At 40.2% G+C, this 13,544-nt stretch overlaps 1 protein-coding gene across 8 annotated transcripts in view; it reads left to right on the top strand.

The window, feature by feature from the left end:
* Positions 1-13,544, top strand: part of YAP1 (Yes1 associated transcriptional regulator) — a 140,771-nt gene that overhangs the window by 106,505 nt on the left and 20,722 nt on the right. For 2 of the 8 annotated variants that reach the window (XM_015100723.3, XM_015100722.3), the window contains exons 5-6: positions 10,227-10,408; positions 13,148-13,195. In XM_015100723.3, the coding sequence (XP_014956209.2) occupies positions 10,227-10,408; positions 13,148-13,195 (230 nt within the window). 8 annotated transcript variants of the gene reach the window in all.

Genomic DNA, 13,544 nt, shown 5'->3' with positions numbered 1-13,544 from the left:
AATAAAATTACAAATGAAAATGGAGAGATCACAACAGACAACACAGAAATACAAGGGATCATAAGAGACTACTGTCAGCAATTATATGCCAATAAAATGGACAACGTGGAAGAAATGGACAAATTCTTAGAAAAGTACAATATTCCAAAACTAAACCAGGAAGAAATAGAAAATCTTAACAGACCCATCACAAGCACGGAAATTGAAACTGTAATCAGAAATCTTCCAGCAAACAAAAGCCCAGGTCCAGACGGCTTCACAGCTGAATTCTACCAAAAATTTTGAGAAGAGCTAACACCTTTCCTACTGAAACTCTTCCAGAAAATTGCAGAGGAAGGTAAACTTCCAAACATTCTATGAGGCCACCATCACCCTAATACCAAAACCTGACGAAGATACTACAAAAAAGGAAAACTACAGGCCAATATCACTGATGAACATAGCTGCAAAAATCCTCAATAAAATTCTAGCAATCAGAATCCAACAACACATTAAAAAGATCATACACCATGACCAAGTGGGCTTTATCCCAGGGATGCAAGGATTCTTCAATATCCGCAAATCAATCAATGTAATTCACCACATTAACAAATTGAAAAATAAAAACTATATGATTATCTCAATAGATTCAGAGAAGGCCTTTGACAAAATTCAACATCCGTTTATGATAAAAACTCTCCAGAAAGCAGGAATAGAAGGAACATACCTCAACATAATAAAAGCTATATATGACAAACCCACAACAAACATCCTCAATGGTGAAAAATTGAAAGCATTTCCCCTAAAGCCAGGAAAAAGACAAGGGTGCCCACTTTCACCGCTACTATTCAACATAGTTCTGGAAGTTTTGGCCACAGCAGTCAGAGCAGAAAAAGAAATAAAAGGAATCCAAATTGGAAAAGAAGAAGTAAAACTCTCACTGTTTGCAGATGACATGATCCTCTACCTAAAGACTCCACCAGAAAATTACTAGAGCTAATCAATGAATATAGTAAAGTTGCAGGATATAAAATCAACACACAGAAATCCCTTGCATTCCTATACACTAATAATGAGAAAGTAGAAAAAGAAATGAAGGAAACAATTCCATTCACCATTGCAACAAAAAGAATAAAATACTTAGGAATATATCTACCTAAAGAAACTAAAGACCTATATATAGAAAACTATAAAACACTGATGAAAGAAATCAAAGAGGACACTAATAGATGGAGAAATATACGACGTTCATGGATCGGAAGAATCAATACAGTGAAAATGAGTATACTACCCAAAGCAATGTACAAATTCAATGCAATCCCTATCAAGCTACCAGCGATATTTTTCACAGAACTAGAACAAATAATTTCAAGAAATGTATGGAAATACAAAAAACCTCGAATATCCAAAGCAATCTTGAGAAAGAAGAATGGAACTGGAGGAATCAACTTGCCTGACTTCAGGCTCTACTACAAAGCCACAGTCATCAAGACAGTATGGTACTGGCACAAAGACAGAAATATAGATCAATGGAACAAAATAGAAAGCCCAGAGATAAATCCACACACACATGGACACCTTATCTTTGACAAAGGAAGCAAGAATATACAATGGAGTAAAGACAATCTCTTTAACAAGTGGTGCTGGGAAAACTGGTCAACCACTTGTAAAAGAATGAAATTAGATCACTTTCTAACACCGCACATGAAAATAAACTCAAAATGGATTAAAGATCTAAATGTAAGACCAGAAACTATAAAACTCCTAGAGGAGAATATAGGCAAAACACTCTCTGACATAAATCAGAGCAGGATCCTCTATGATCCACCTCCCAGAATTCTGGAAATAAAAGCAAAAATAAACAAATGGGATCTAATTAAAATTAAAAGCTTCTGCACAACAAAGGAAAATATAAGCAAGGTGAAAAGACAGCCTTCTGAATGGGAGAAAATAATAGCAAATGAAGCAACTGACAAACAACTAATCTCAAAAATATACGAGCAACTTATGCAGCTCAATTCCAGAAAAATAAACAACCCAATCAAAAAATGTGCCAAAGAACTGAATAGACATTTCTCCAAAGAAGACATACGGATGGCTAACAAACACATGAGAAGATGCTCAACATCACTCATTATTAGAGAAATGCAAATCAAAACCACAATGAGGTACCACTTCACACCAGTCAGAATGTCTGCGATCCAAAAATCTGCAAGCAATAAATGCTGGAGAGGGTGTGGAGAAAGGGAACCCTCCTACACTGTTGGTGGGAATGCAAACTAGTACAGCCACTATGGAAAACAGTGTGGAGATTCCTTAAAAAATTGCAAATAGAACTGCCATATGACCCAGCAATCCCACTGCTGGGCATACGCACCGAGGAAACCAGAATTGAAAGAGACACATGTACCCCAATGTTCATCGCAGCACTGTTTATAATAGCCAGGACATGGAAACAACCTAGATGTCCATCAGCAGATGAATGGATAAGAAAGCTGTGGTACATATACGCAATGGAGTATTATTCAGCTGTTGAAAAGAATACATTTGAATCAGTTCTGATGATGTGGATGAAACTGGAGCCGATTATACAGAGTGAAGTAAGCCAGAAAGAAAAACACCAATACAGTATACTAACACATATATATGGAATTTAGAAAGATGGCAATGATGACCCTGTATCCAAGACAGCAAAAAAGACACAGATGTGTATAGCGGACTTTTGGACTCAGAGGGAGAGGGAGAGGGTGGGATGATTTGGGAGAATGGCATTGAAACATGTATACTATCATGTAAGAATCAAATCACCAGTCTATGTCTGATGGAGGATACAGCATGCTTGGGACTGGTGCACGGGGATGACCCAGAGGGATGTTGTGGGGAGGAAGGTGGGAGGGGGGTTCATGTTTGGGATCGCATGTACACCCGTGGTGGATTCATGTCAATGTATGGTAAAACCAATACAGTATTGTAAAGTAAAAAAAGTTAAAACAAAAATTTAAAAGTAAATAAATAAATAAATGTCAGTTTTTCGCATCAGGTGGCCAGAGTATTGGAGCATCAGCATTAGTCCTTCCAATGAATATTCAGGACTCATTTCATTTCCGGTGAACTGATTGGATCTCCTTGGTGTCCAAGGGACTCTCAAGACTCTCCTCCAACACCACAGTTCAAAAGCATCAGTTCTTCGGCACTCAGCTTTCTTTATGGTCCAACTCTCACATCTGTACATGACTACTGGAAACACCATAGCTTTGACTGGGTGGACTTTTGTCAGCAAAGTAATGTCTCTGCTTTTTAGTATTCTGTCTAGGTTTGTCATAGCTTTTCTTCTAAGGAGCAAGCGTCTTTTAATTTCATGGCTGCAGTCACCATCTGCAGTGATTTTGGAGCCTAAGAAAATAAGTCTGTCACTGTTTCCATTGTTTCTCCATCTATTTGACATGAAGTCATGGGACTGGATGCCATGATCTTAGTCTTTTGAATGCTGAGTTTCAAGCCAGCTTTTTCATTCTCCTCTTTCATTTTCATCAAGAAGTCTTTCTTTCCTCTTCACTTTCTGCCATAAGGGTAGTGTCATCTGCGTATCTGAGGTTATTGATATTTCTCCCAGCAATCTTGATTCCAGCTTGTGCTTCATCCAGCCCAGGATTTCTCATGATGTACTCTGCATAGAAGTTAAATAACCAGGGTGACAATATACAGCCTTGACGTACTCCTTTTCCTATTTGGAACCAGTCTGTTGTTCCATGTCCAATTCTAACTGTTGCTTCTTGACCTGCATACAGATTTCTCAGGAAGCAGGTAAGATGGTCTGGTATTCCCATCTCTTGAAGAATTTTCCAGTTTGTTGTGATCCACACAGTCAAAGGCTTTGGCATAGTCAAGAAACAGATGTTTTTCTGGAACTCTCTTGCCTTTTGTATGATCCAGTGGATGTTTGCAATTTGATTTCTGGTTCCTCTGTGTTTTCTAAATCTAGTGTGAACATCTGGAAGTTCACGGTTCACGTACTGTTGAACCCTTGCTTGGAGAATTTTGAGCATTACTTTGCTATGTGTGAGATGAGTGCTGTTGTGTGGTAGTTTGAACATTCTTTGGCATTGCCTTTCTTAGGGCAGTGCCTTTCATTGGAATGAAAACTGACCTTTTCCAGTCCTGTGGCCCCTGCTGATTATCTGAAAAACTAGTAATCTCAAGTTTTAGAAAGAACTGTTGGGAGAGGAGAGGAGGCTAACATTTTGGAGCACATATTGTCTTCCAGTAATATAACCGAAGCTTTCCATTTTACTTATAAGCCCCACACTGGGGGCTTATAAGGCGTCCACTGGCTCAGTGGTAGAGAATCGTCCTGCCAATGTTGGAGACACAGGTTCAGTCCCTGTCAGGAAGATCCCTAGAGGAGGAAATGGCAATCCATTCCAGTGTTCTTGCTTGGCAAATTTCATTGATGGAGGATCCTGGTGGGCTACAGTCCTTGGGGTTGCAAAGAGTTGGACACAGCTGAGTGACTGAGCACACCCACCCACAGTGATCCATCCCCAACGTATAATTGAGGAAACTGAGAATTGGATGAAGTACTGAACTGATGTGCTAACTCTAATCATGGTTTGTTTGACTCTAAAGGCCATGTTTTTTATATCATGGTATGAAACAACAGAATGGGAAAGACTAGAGATCTCTTCAAGAAAATTAGAGATACCAAGGGAACATTTCATCCAAAGATGGGCTCAATAAAGGATAGAAATGGTTTGGACCTAACAGAAGCAGAAGATATTAAGAAGAGGTGGCAAGAATACACAGAAGAACTGTACAAAAAAGAGCTTCACAACCCAGATAATCGTGATGGTGTGAGCACTCACCTAGAGCCAGACATCCTGGAATGTGAAGTCAAGTGGGCCTTAGAAAGCATCACTATGAACAAAGCTAGTGGAGGTGATGGCATTCCAGTTGAGCTATTTCAAATCCTGAACGATGATGCTGTGAAAATGCTGCACTCAATATGCCAGCAAATTTAGAAAACTCATCAGTGGCCACAGGACTGGAAAAGGTCAGTTTTCATTCCAATTCCAAAGAAAAGCAATGCCAAAGAATGCTCAAACTACTGCACAATTGCACTCATCTCACATGCTAGTAAAGTAATGCTCAAATTTCTCCAAGCCAGGCTTCAGCAATACGTGAACCGTGAACTTCCAGATGTTCAAGCTGGTTTTAGAAAAGGCAGAGGAACCAGAGATCAAATTGCCAACATCCACTGGATCATGGAAAAAGCAAGAGAGTTCCAGAAGAACATCTATTTCTGCTTTATTGACTATGCCAAAGCCTTTGACTGTGTGGATCACAATAAACTGTGGAAAATTCTGAAAGAGATCGGAGTACCAGACCACCTGACCTACCTCTTGAGAAACCTATATGCAGGTCAGGAAGCAACAGTTAGAACTGGACATGGAACAACAGACTGGTTCCAAATAGGAAAATGAGTACATCAAGGCTGTATATTGTCACCCTGCTTATTTAACTTATATGCAGAGTACATCATGAGAAACGCTGGACTGGAAGAAACACAAGCTGGAATCAGGATTGCCAGGAGAAATATCAATAACTTCAGATATGCAGATGACATCATCCTTATGGCAGAAAGTGAAGAGGAACTAAGAAGCCTCTTGATGAAAGTGAAAGAGGAGAGTGAAAAAGTTGGCTTAAAGCTCAACATTCAGAAAACGAAGATCATGGCATCTGGTCCCATCACTTCATGGGAAATAGATGGGGAAACAGTGTCAGACTTTATTTTGGGGGGCTCCAAAATCACAGCAGATGGTGATTGCAGCCATGAAATTAAAAGACGCTTACCCCTGGGCAGGAAAGTTATGACCAACCTAGATAGCATATTCAAAAGCAGAGACATTACTTTGTCAACAAAGGTCCGTCTAGTCAAGGCTATGGTTTTTCTGGTGGTCATGTATGGACATGAGAGTTGGACTGTGAAGAAAGCTGAGGGCCTTTTAAACTGTGGTTTTGGAGAAGACTCTTAAGAGTCCCGTGGATTACAAGGAGATCCAACCAGTCCATTCTAAAGGAGATCAGTCCTGGGTATTCATTGGAAGGACTGATGCTAAAACTGAAACTCCAGTACTTTAGCCACCTCATGCGAAGAGCTGACTCCTTGGAAAAGACTCTGATGCTGGGAAGGATTAGGGGTGAGAGGAAAAAGGGATGACAGAGGATGAGATGGCTGGATGGCATTATCAACTCGATGGACATGAGTTTGAGTGAACTCCGGGAGATGGTGATGGACAGGGAGGCCTGGCGTGCTTCGGTCATGGGTTCGCAAAGAGTCGGACACGACTGAGCGACTGAACTGAATTGAACTGATGATACCTGTCAGTTGTGAATCTAATAGTGTTGGTGACAGGTAGATATAAGCGATTGTATTAATGAGGTTGCTGTGCTGAGCTGTGCTTAGTCACCCAGTTGTGTCTGACTGTTTGCAACCCCATGGACTGTAGCCCGTCAGGTTCCTCTGTCCTTGGGGATTCTCCAGGCAAGAATACCGGGGTGGGTTGCCATGCCCTCCTCCAGGGATTGAACCCAGGTCTCTTGAATTGCAGGCGGGTTCTTTACCATCTGAGCCACCAATGGAGCATGTCTAAGCTATGAAGTATGTGGCTTTTTTCTATCCATTCCCCTATAGAATACTGTCTACCATCATTATTAAGGTACCAGCCATTTATTCTTTGTAAAGACATTTCTTAAATGTGGCTTTTTTGCCATGTGAAAGATTAATAAGGCTTTGAAGAATAAGAAGCAGCAAGTCATTTTTTTGGGCATCCCTTCTCTGCTCTGTCAGGCAGAACATTTAAAAGAAATAACCAAAAAGACTTAACTCGATTCATAAATTTAAAAGAAAAAAGTGTCTGTCGGTCAGAAAATAAAACCACACAAGAAACAGGGAGCACAGACAGGGCTGGGGCCAGTCCTTTTGTTGGGATATCAGGAACTCAGAGTGTTCAGAGCATGGAGAGATGCGTGAAGCAGGCCCGGTGGGGAAAGGCGCGGTGCAGCTGGCCAGCCCTGGCCTAGGGCAGAAGCAGGACTGCCCACGCACCAGTCACAGATTTCACAAAGCAGTGTACAGACCAGGTTGTTTTAACCACAAAGCAATAAAATTAGATCCCAATAGTCAAAAGTTGCCTGGCTTGCCCCACCAGCTATTAAAACATGCAGATTATAATTAAAACTGTGGTACCTAATAAGAAATTAGTTGAATGAAATACTAGTCAGTTATTTTTAAAAGAAAATGGGAGAAAAACTCTAATACTAGTCTCCAGGATATTATTATCAAAAAGCCAGAGTGAAGTTAAGTATTAAGAATGTGCTACCAACACACTGTTCCAGTGTGCTGTACAGCCCCCTGCCATATCTGTGTCTGCTTAGGTTTTTAAATGGGGGCAGGGCGGTGGTGGGTGGTAAGTAAAGCAAGTGTATAAAATTCAAAAGCACAGTGTCACAGTGAACCAGTATTTGAGTTGGTGGCTCAGTCACATGAAGAAGAATTGTTTCAGGTAACCCTTAAGCTGATTTGGCTGGATATACTTAATGAAATATCTTAAGGACAAAAAAAAAAAAAAAGACTAAGAATTCAAACCATTTAATTATCATTTTGTTCAGCATAACTTTAATATTCAGTCATAATGTTATTTTGAAATAATTGTCTATGTATAAAAGGATAATATATATAAATGTGACTAGAACCAAGTTTTTCAGCATTAGGCATAAAATAGTTATAAAATCTAAGAACGTAAGCAAAACTCCCATATAATACCTGTTGAGGTTATTTACAGATGAAAGGCTATATTATTTGCTTGAAAGTAATTGAGGGAAAAGTCGGAACAGATGTAAAACAAAATTGGTTATGTGTTGATCATTGGGAAGCTGGGTGATGGCTACATGAGGATTCATAATATATATTTTTTCTGCTTCTCTGTGGCAGTTATTTTTCAAAATTTTAAATACATGCTTAAGAGTATAAAACTGTACTCCTAAATAACTCATGAGTTAAATGGAAATCAAAATAGAAATTGCAGATATTTGAAATAGAACAGTCCTGAATTATATGTACGATTTCAAATGTGTGGCATGCCAGAAAAGCAGTCCTTAAAGGTAAATTTGTTGACTTAAGTATTCTAAGAAAAGACTTGACTAAGTGAGTTCAACTGAAGAAGTTGGGAAAAGAGCCCTGGCAGTCCAGTGGCTATGACCCCCTGCTTCCAAAGCAAGAGGCGTGGGTTCAATCTCTGGTCAGGGCATTGAACTAAGATCCCCCATGCCATCTGCCATGGCCAAAGTTTTTAAAAGTTAGAAGAAATACAGGAACAATAGAGGGGGAAAGTAAAAACAAAAATGTTGTGACTTTATATTAATATCTCAGTAGGTTGAATTGAACTAAGGCATTCTCGGAGAAGATTGGTCTGTAATTTTCCTTTTTTCTAATATCCTTGGTTTCAAATCAATGTTATACTGCCACATAGAAGAGTTGGTAGTCTATGGGGAAATTGGTAGGATTTCTGTATTGCCATATCTTTTAAAAAGTTAAATTTCTGCCTCAGTGCATAATGAAAGGGCTTAGAATCATTTCAGTGTTGTTTCCCCACACAGATTTTATGCCAAGTTGCTGGTCTAGGCACTAAGAATATATGTGCGGTTGGGATTCTGTCCCCGCTCCTGAGGCACGTGTTTGAGAGAAGATGTGTGTGCTCAGTCGCTTCAGTCGTGTCCAGCTGCTTGCGACCCTGTGGGCTGTAGCCCGCCAGGCTTCTGTCCACGGGATTCTCCAGACAAGAACACTGGAGTGGGTTGCCATTCCCTCCTCCAGGGCATCTTCCTGACCCAGGGACTGAACCCATGTCTCTTAGGTCTCCTGCATTGACAGGAGGGTTCTTTACCACTGGTGCCACCTGGGAAGAGAAGATATAAATTTGTAAATAAAAAATGACAGGTGAGAAATGTCAGTAGACAGAGTCCCAAGGCAGTGCCCTGGAAGAGGTTTGTTCAGGTGGCCTCCAAGAGCTGTACCTGTGGTCCAGCCGAGGACATGTGAAGATCATCACAAGGAGTTTGCTTTGTGGCCAGGGTCTAGTAAGTCATGAGCACCACCAGTGAATCATTTCAGATTTTGGTAGCAAGGTTGATGAGAGAGAGCCATCTATGATTTTTCTTTGTTTTAGTGTCTTCGTAAGGTATTAGGGATATGCTGGTCACAAAAGCGTGAAGTTTCCTTCTTTGCTGTTCTCTGCAAAAGGTTGTAAAAGATTAGTGTCATTTCTTCAAGTGTCATATGTATTAAACAGTGACCTGAAATGTCACCTTAAAAAGTTGAATAGATGTCTGAAAAGGTAATGTATCATTCTTATTGCCATTTTCACGTAATAAAACTTGCATCTGCTTACTGAGGCTAACACAATCCATAGTTTGATCAGTGTTTTATCAGTGACAGAAATTCACTATTATAAGAATCCAATCTAATTGTCAAATGGTGTATTACAGGTTCAACTCAAAAAGTAACTGACTACCTTGGCTGTGTGGGGGGTACAGTGGTGTTGAATGAGACCAATCTGTGCCGTCCAGATGTAGGCTTTATTTGGAGCATGCATCTAACCTACTTGATTTGTTAGTTAGCATTGTATTTAAAGATTAATAATGAACTTTACTGCTTAGATTGCTTTCTCTTAGTTAGTTTGAGGGATTTATTTTTAATTGGATATATATTTTATAATAAGCGGTGCATTCACATTATTCAAACTTGAAAAGTTACAAAAAATGTCTCTCTTGAACGTCAGTTCTTTAGTCACCCAGTTCCCCAGCTACAGAGCCAGCAGGTGTTGATTGCTTCTTATCTGTCCTTCGATTGAGATTCTCTGGATATGCATGTAATATATCAGTACAGCCCTCCTCTGCCTGTCCTGTTCTGTACTGTGCCTTTACCTTTGTGTGCCTTAGACTTCTCCGCGCCATTGCCTGTTAGAGCTGCTGCTTGTTTCTTTCATCTTAAGGCCGCATACTACACTAATGACAAGGATGTCTGTAATAATAAGAAACTGATGTACCCTTTGTACTATTGGTGGGTTTTTAGGTTATTTCTGATCTTACTACAGAAGAGGCTATGTTGAATGTCCCCATCATGCTTGTGAATAACAAAAAATCCTTTTTCTTGGCTAGTTTTTTAGAACAGATCTTCTGTTTCCTTGCAGCCATGAACCAGAGAATCAGTCAAAGTGCTCCAGTGAAACAGCCACCCCCGCTGGCCCCCCAGAGCCCACAGGGAGGAGTCCTGGGTGGTGGCAGTTCCAACCAGCAGCAACAGATGCGGCTGCAGCAGTTGCAGATGGAGAAAGAAAGACTGCGACTGAAGCAGCAAGAACTGCTTCGGCAGGTGAGGCCCCAGGTTAGAGACCAGCCTTCCACTCTTGGGGCTTTGTTTTCCTACGTGAAGCTGGGTGTGTTTCATTTTGGCATTTGTTGGTTACAGAGGAATGTTGTTTCTCCAAAACTAGAGTGACACAGAAACACTCTGTCCAGCTCTGTCCCTGTCTTAGTTTCTCTGCTGGCCTCTGAGCACGTGGGCTGTCACTTGTAAACCTGTGTCACACAGAGGCGTTTGGGCCATGTTCACTGCAGTCAAGCAGAAGGCAAAGGAAGCAAGGGTGCTTTTCCTCAAATATACAGGCATACCTCGGAGATATTGCCCATCAGTCCCAGACCACCACAGGAAAGCGAGTATTACAGGAAAGTGAATCACATGAATTCGGGGGTTTGCTGGTGCATATAGACGTTAATGTTTATACCATACTATAGTCTTAAGTGTGTAACAGCGTTATGTCTTAACAGTGAACATTTTTTAAAAGTACTTAACTGCTGAAAAAATGCTAGCCATCATCTGAGCTTCCAGTGAGTCATCTTTTTGCTGTAACATCACAGATCACTGTTATAAATAAAATAATAATGAAAAAGGCCAAAATATTGTGAGAATTACCAAAATATGACACCAAGGCGTGAAGTGAGCAATTGCTTTTAGAAAAATGGCTCTGATAGACTTGCTAGTCGCAGGGTTGCCACAAACGTTTGATGTGTTTTTAAAAAAAAAAATGCAGTGTCTGTGAAGTGCAATAAAACGAGGTATGTCTGTACAGGGAATTGCAGACTATTTAATATCTGAAGATTTCGCTAAGGAAGAAACTCTGGAACATCACTTGGGGAGAAACATCTTTTACTTTAAACAAATTATTTGTCTAGGAGAATATACCAGTATGATAATATACCAGTATGATACCTCTCAAATGACAGCTGTGTTTCACTATTGCTGAATCTAAGATGTGTTTTATTTAAAATGTAACACAGGCTATCCCAAGTTTAGAAGATCCCCAAGTGCCTTAAAATTACCTGCTTGTGGTTGTTTTTTCACGTTGGGAAGGGCAGATTCTAACATTAGAGAGCTGGAAACCTTTAGGGCCATTTCTGTCAGTTTTCTTTCAGAAATACTGGTTTTTCTGTGCCATATCATCTCAAATTTCAGAGTGACAAAAGCTAAAGTTTAGATTTTGGGGGTATGATCTTAGTATATTTTAAAATTTTTATATAAATATTTTGGGTAATAAAAACACAATGTGGTTTTGAAAGTGTACAAAGTGAAAATAAAATCTCCTTTTCCCATTTCTCTAGTTCTCTTTTCTGGATGTAAATAGCTAACCAGTTCTTATACTTGCCCTCACCCCCGCCCCAGACATTCTCTTTATTTACAAACATGGAATACAAGTGCCTCTACTACTGCCCCGCCCTAAATCATAGCATACTAAGAACAGGCATTAAAAATACCATTATAGGCTACATTTTTGTTGCCAGGATGTAGGCATTTGAACAAGGTACTGTTTTCTTCATGAGGGTTATATTTTGATAGTGTCACTTGAGTGTTAATGGAAATAGATGAACTTGATACAGTGATTGAACTCTGATTTGAGGTTTGAAGAACTGGTACCCAAGAATTAAACTGAGCCATGAGGACTCCAGGCCGCCATACTTGTAAACTGAGCTGTCAGTAACCTGCCACTATAATCTGGTGTGGTTGGCCCTAAAAGAAGAAGGAGAATGCCAGGATATGGTGTCATGAAGTGGTCTTGAAAGAAGTATTTCCTCATCTGCCTTTAAGAAAGTGGAAAAAGGAAGCACATTAACAAGTTTACTATACCTCTGACAGACTTTTAACATATTACTATAAAGGAAAGATATTTTTCATTTAAATAAAACTTTATCACCGGAACAAGGTAGCACCATCGAGAATATAATTATATAGCTATTGGAAGAAATAAAGTAATTTCAGGGTACGTTTTACGCAGCCTGTTGTCATTGCTTGCTTTTCATTTTGTCGTTACTGAGTACTAGATGGTGTAAGTAAATAAAATTTCACGTGTGAATTGAAGACCATCAAAACCAAGAGACCTTATTAATGAGAAAGACTAAAATCCGTCATTTTGTTGCTGTAGATCAGCTGTCTCCCATCCCCTTCCCACCCGGTGGGCAGAATGCTGCTGCTTATAAAATTCTTTATTCTAAAGAATTTTCCTAAGCCTCATTCCCACTCTTACTCTGGGTGACGGTCCGGACAGAATAGCTTCCTTTACAGGTGACTTCTTTGTCTTTTTACTGCCTGCTGTGTTGTCTTTTCTTCTGTTGAAGTGACCGACCTGCTCTAATCTTATACTAATGGGGCCATTGTTTAAGGTGTTTGTTTTTAGCAATCAGTATAAATTCAGTTTAAGTCTTCTGGCTTCCTGTGAACTTCTTCCATTGACAGTTTCTCTTATCACTGAAACATCAAATTATATTTTTCCTGCTTCATCTAATACTCAGAAGTAAAGAACCTGCCTGACCAGTATCAGATTGTGAGTCCTGACACCGGAAGTCTTGCTGTCCTGCCCTCCACGCTGTGGACACTGCTGAGGCTTCCGTTTGTTCTGGGGACTCCCCTGGCTCCTGTCTCCCTCAGTCTGCTTCTTCTTGAGCTAGCTTGGGAATTCTGTGCTTTGGTGATATGTCTGGATGGAATTTGTAAGTCAGCCTACACAGCCAAACCATGTGGCTTAAAGTAATTCTTATCCATCTTATTTTTCACTCTTAGGCAATGCGGAATATCAATCCCAGCACAGCCAATTCTCCAAAATGTCAGGTAGGCTCTTGTCTGATGTTTTAGCCTTGAAAACAGATATGCTGTTAGGAAAGAGAAAAACTTGTGCTCCGGGGGCCTGTCCTCACTGAAGAATAACTGAGGCCTCTTCCTACCAAGCTACTTAAGTTAACATTGCTTTTGCCAGAAAGTCGACACTGTCTGCTCCTCCCACGATAGCAGTCCTTTTGACTCGCTGGAGGTCTCTCCCCTCAGCCCCGACGCTGATATGTAGTGTATGCCTCCTGTCAGCCCTGAAGTGTGCCTATTTTTACTTGTGTAGCCTAAAGTAGTGCTTACAGCGCCTTACAGGAATTAAAAATTTGAACAGTAACAAAGGGGGCACAGATTA

This window comes from Ovis aries, chromosome 15 (genome assembly GCF_016772045.2).
Source record: "Ovis aries strain OAR_USU_Benz2616 breed Rambouillet chromosome 15, ARS-UI_Ramb_v3.0, whole genome shotgun sequence".
Taxonomy (NCBI): Eukaryota; Metazoa; Chordata; class Mammalia; order Artiodactyla; family Bovidae; genus Ovis; species Ovis aries.
This window is presented reverse-complemented; position numbering and strand designations above follow the sequence as displayed.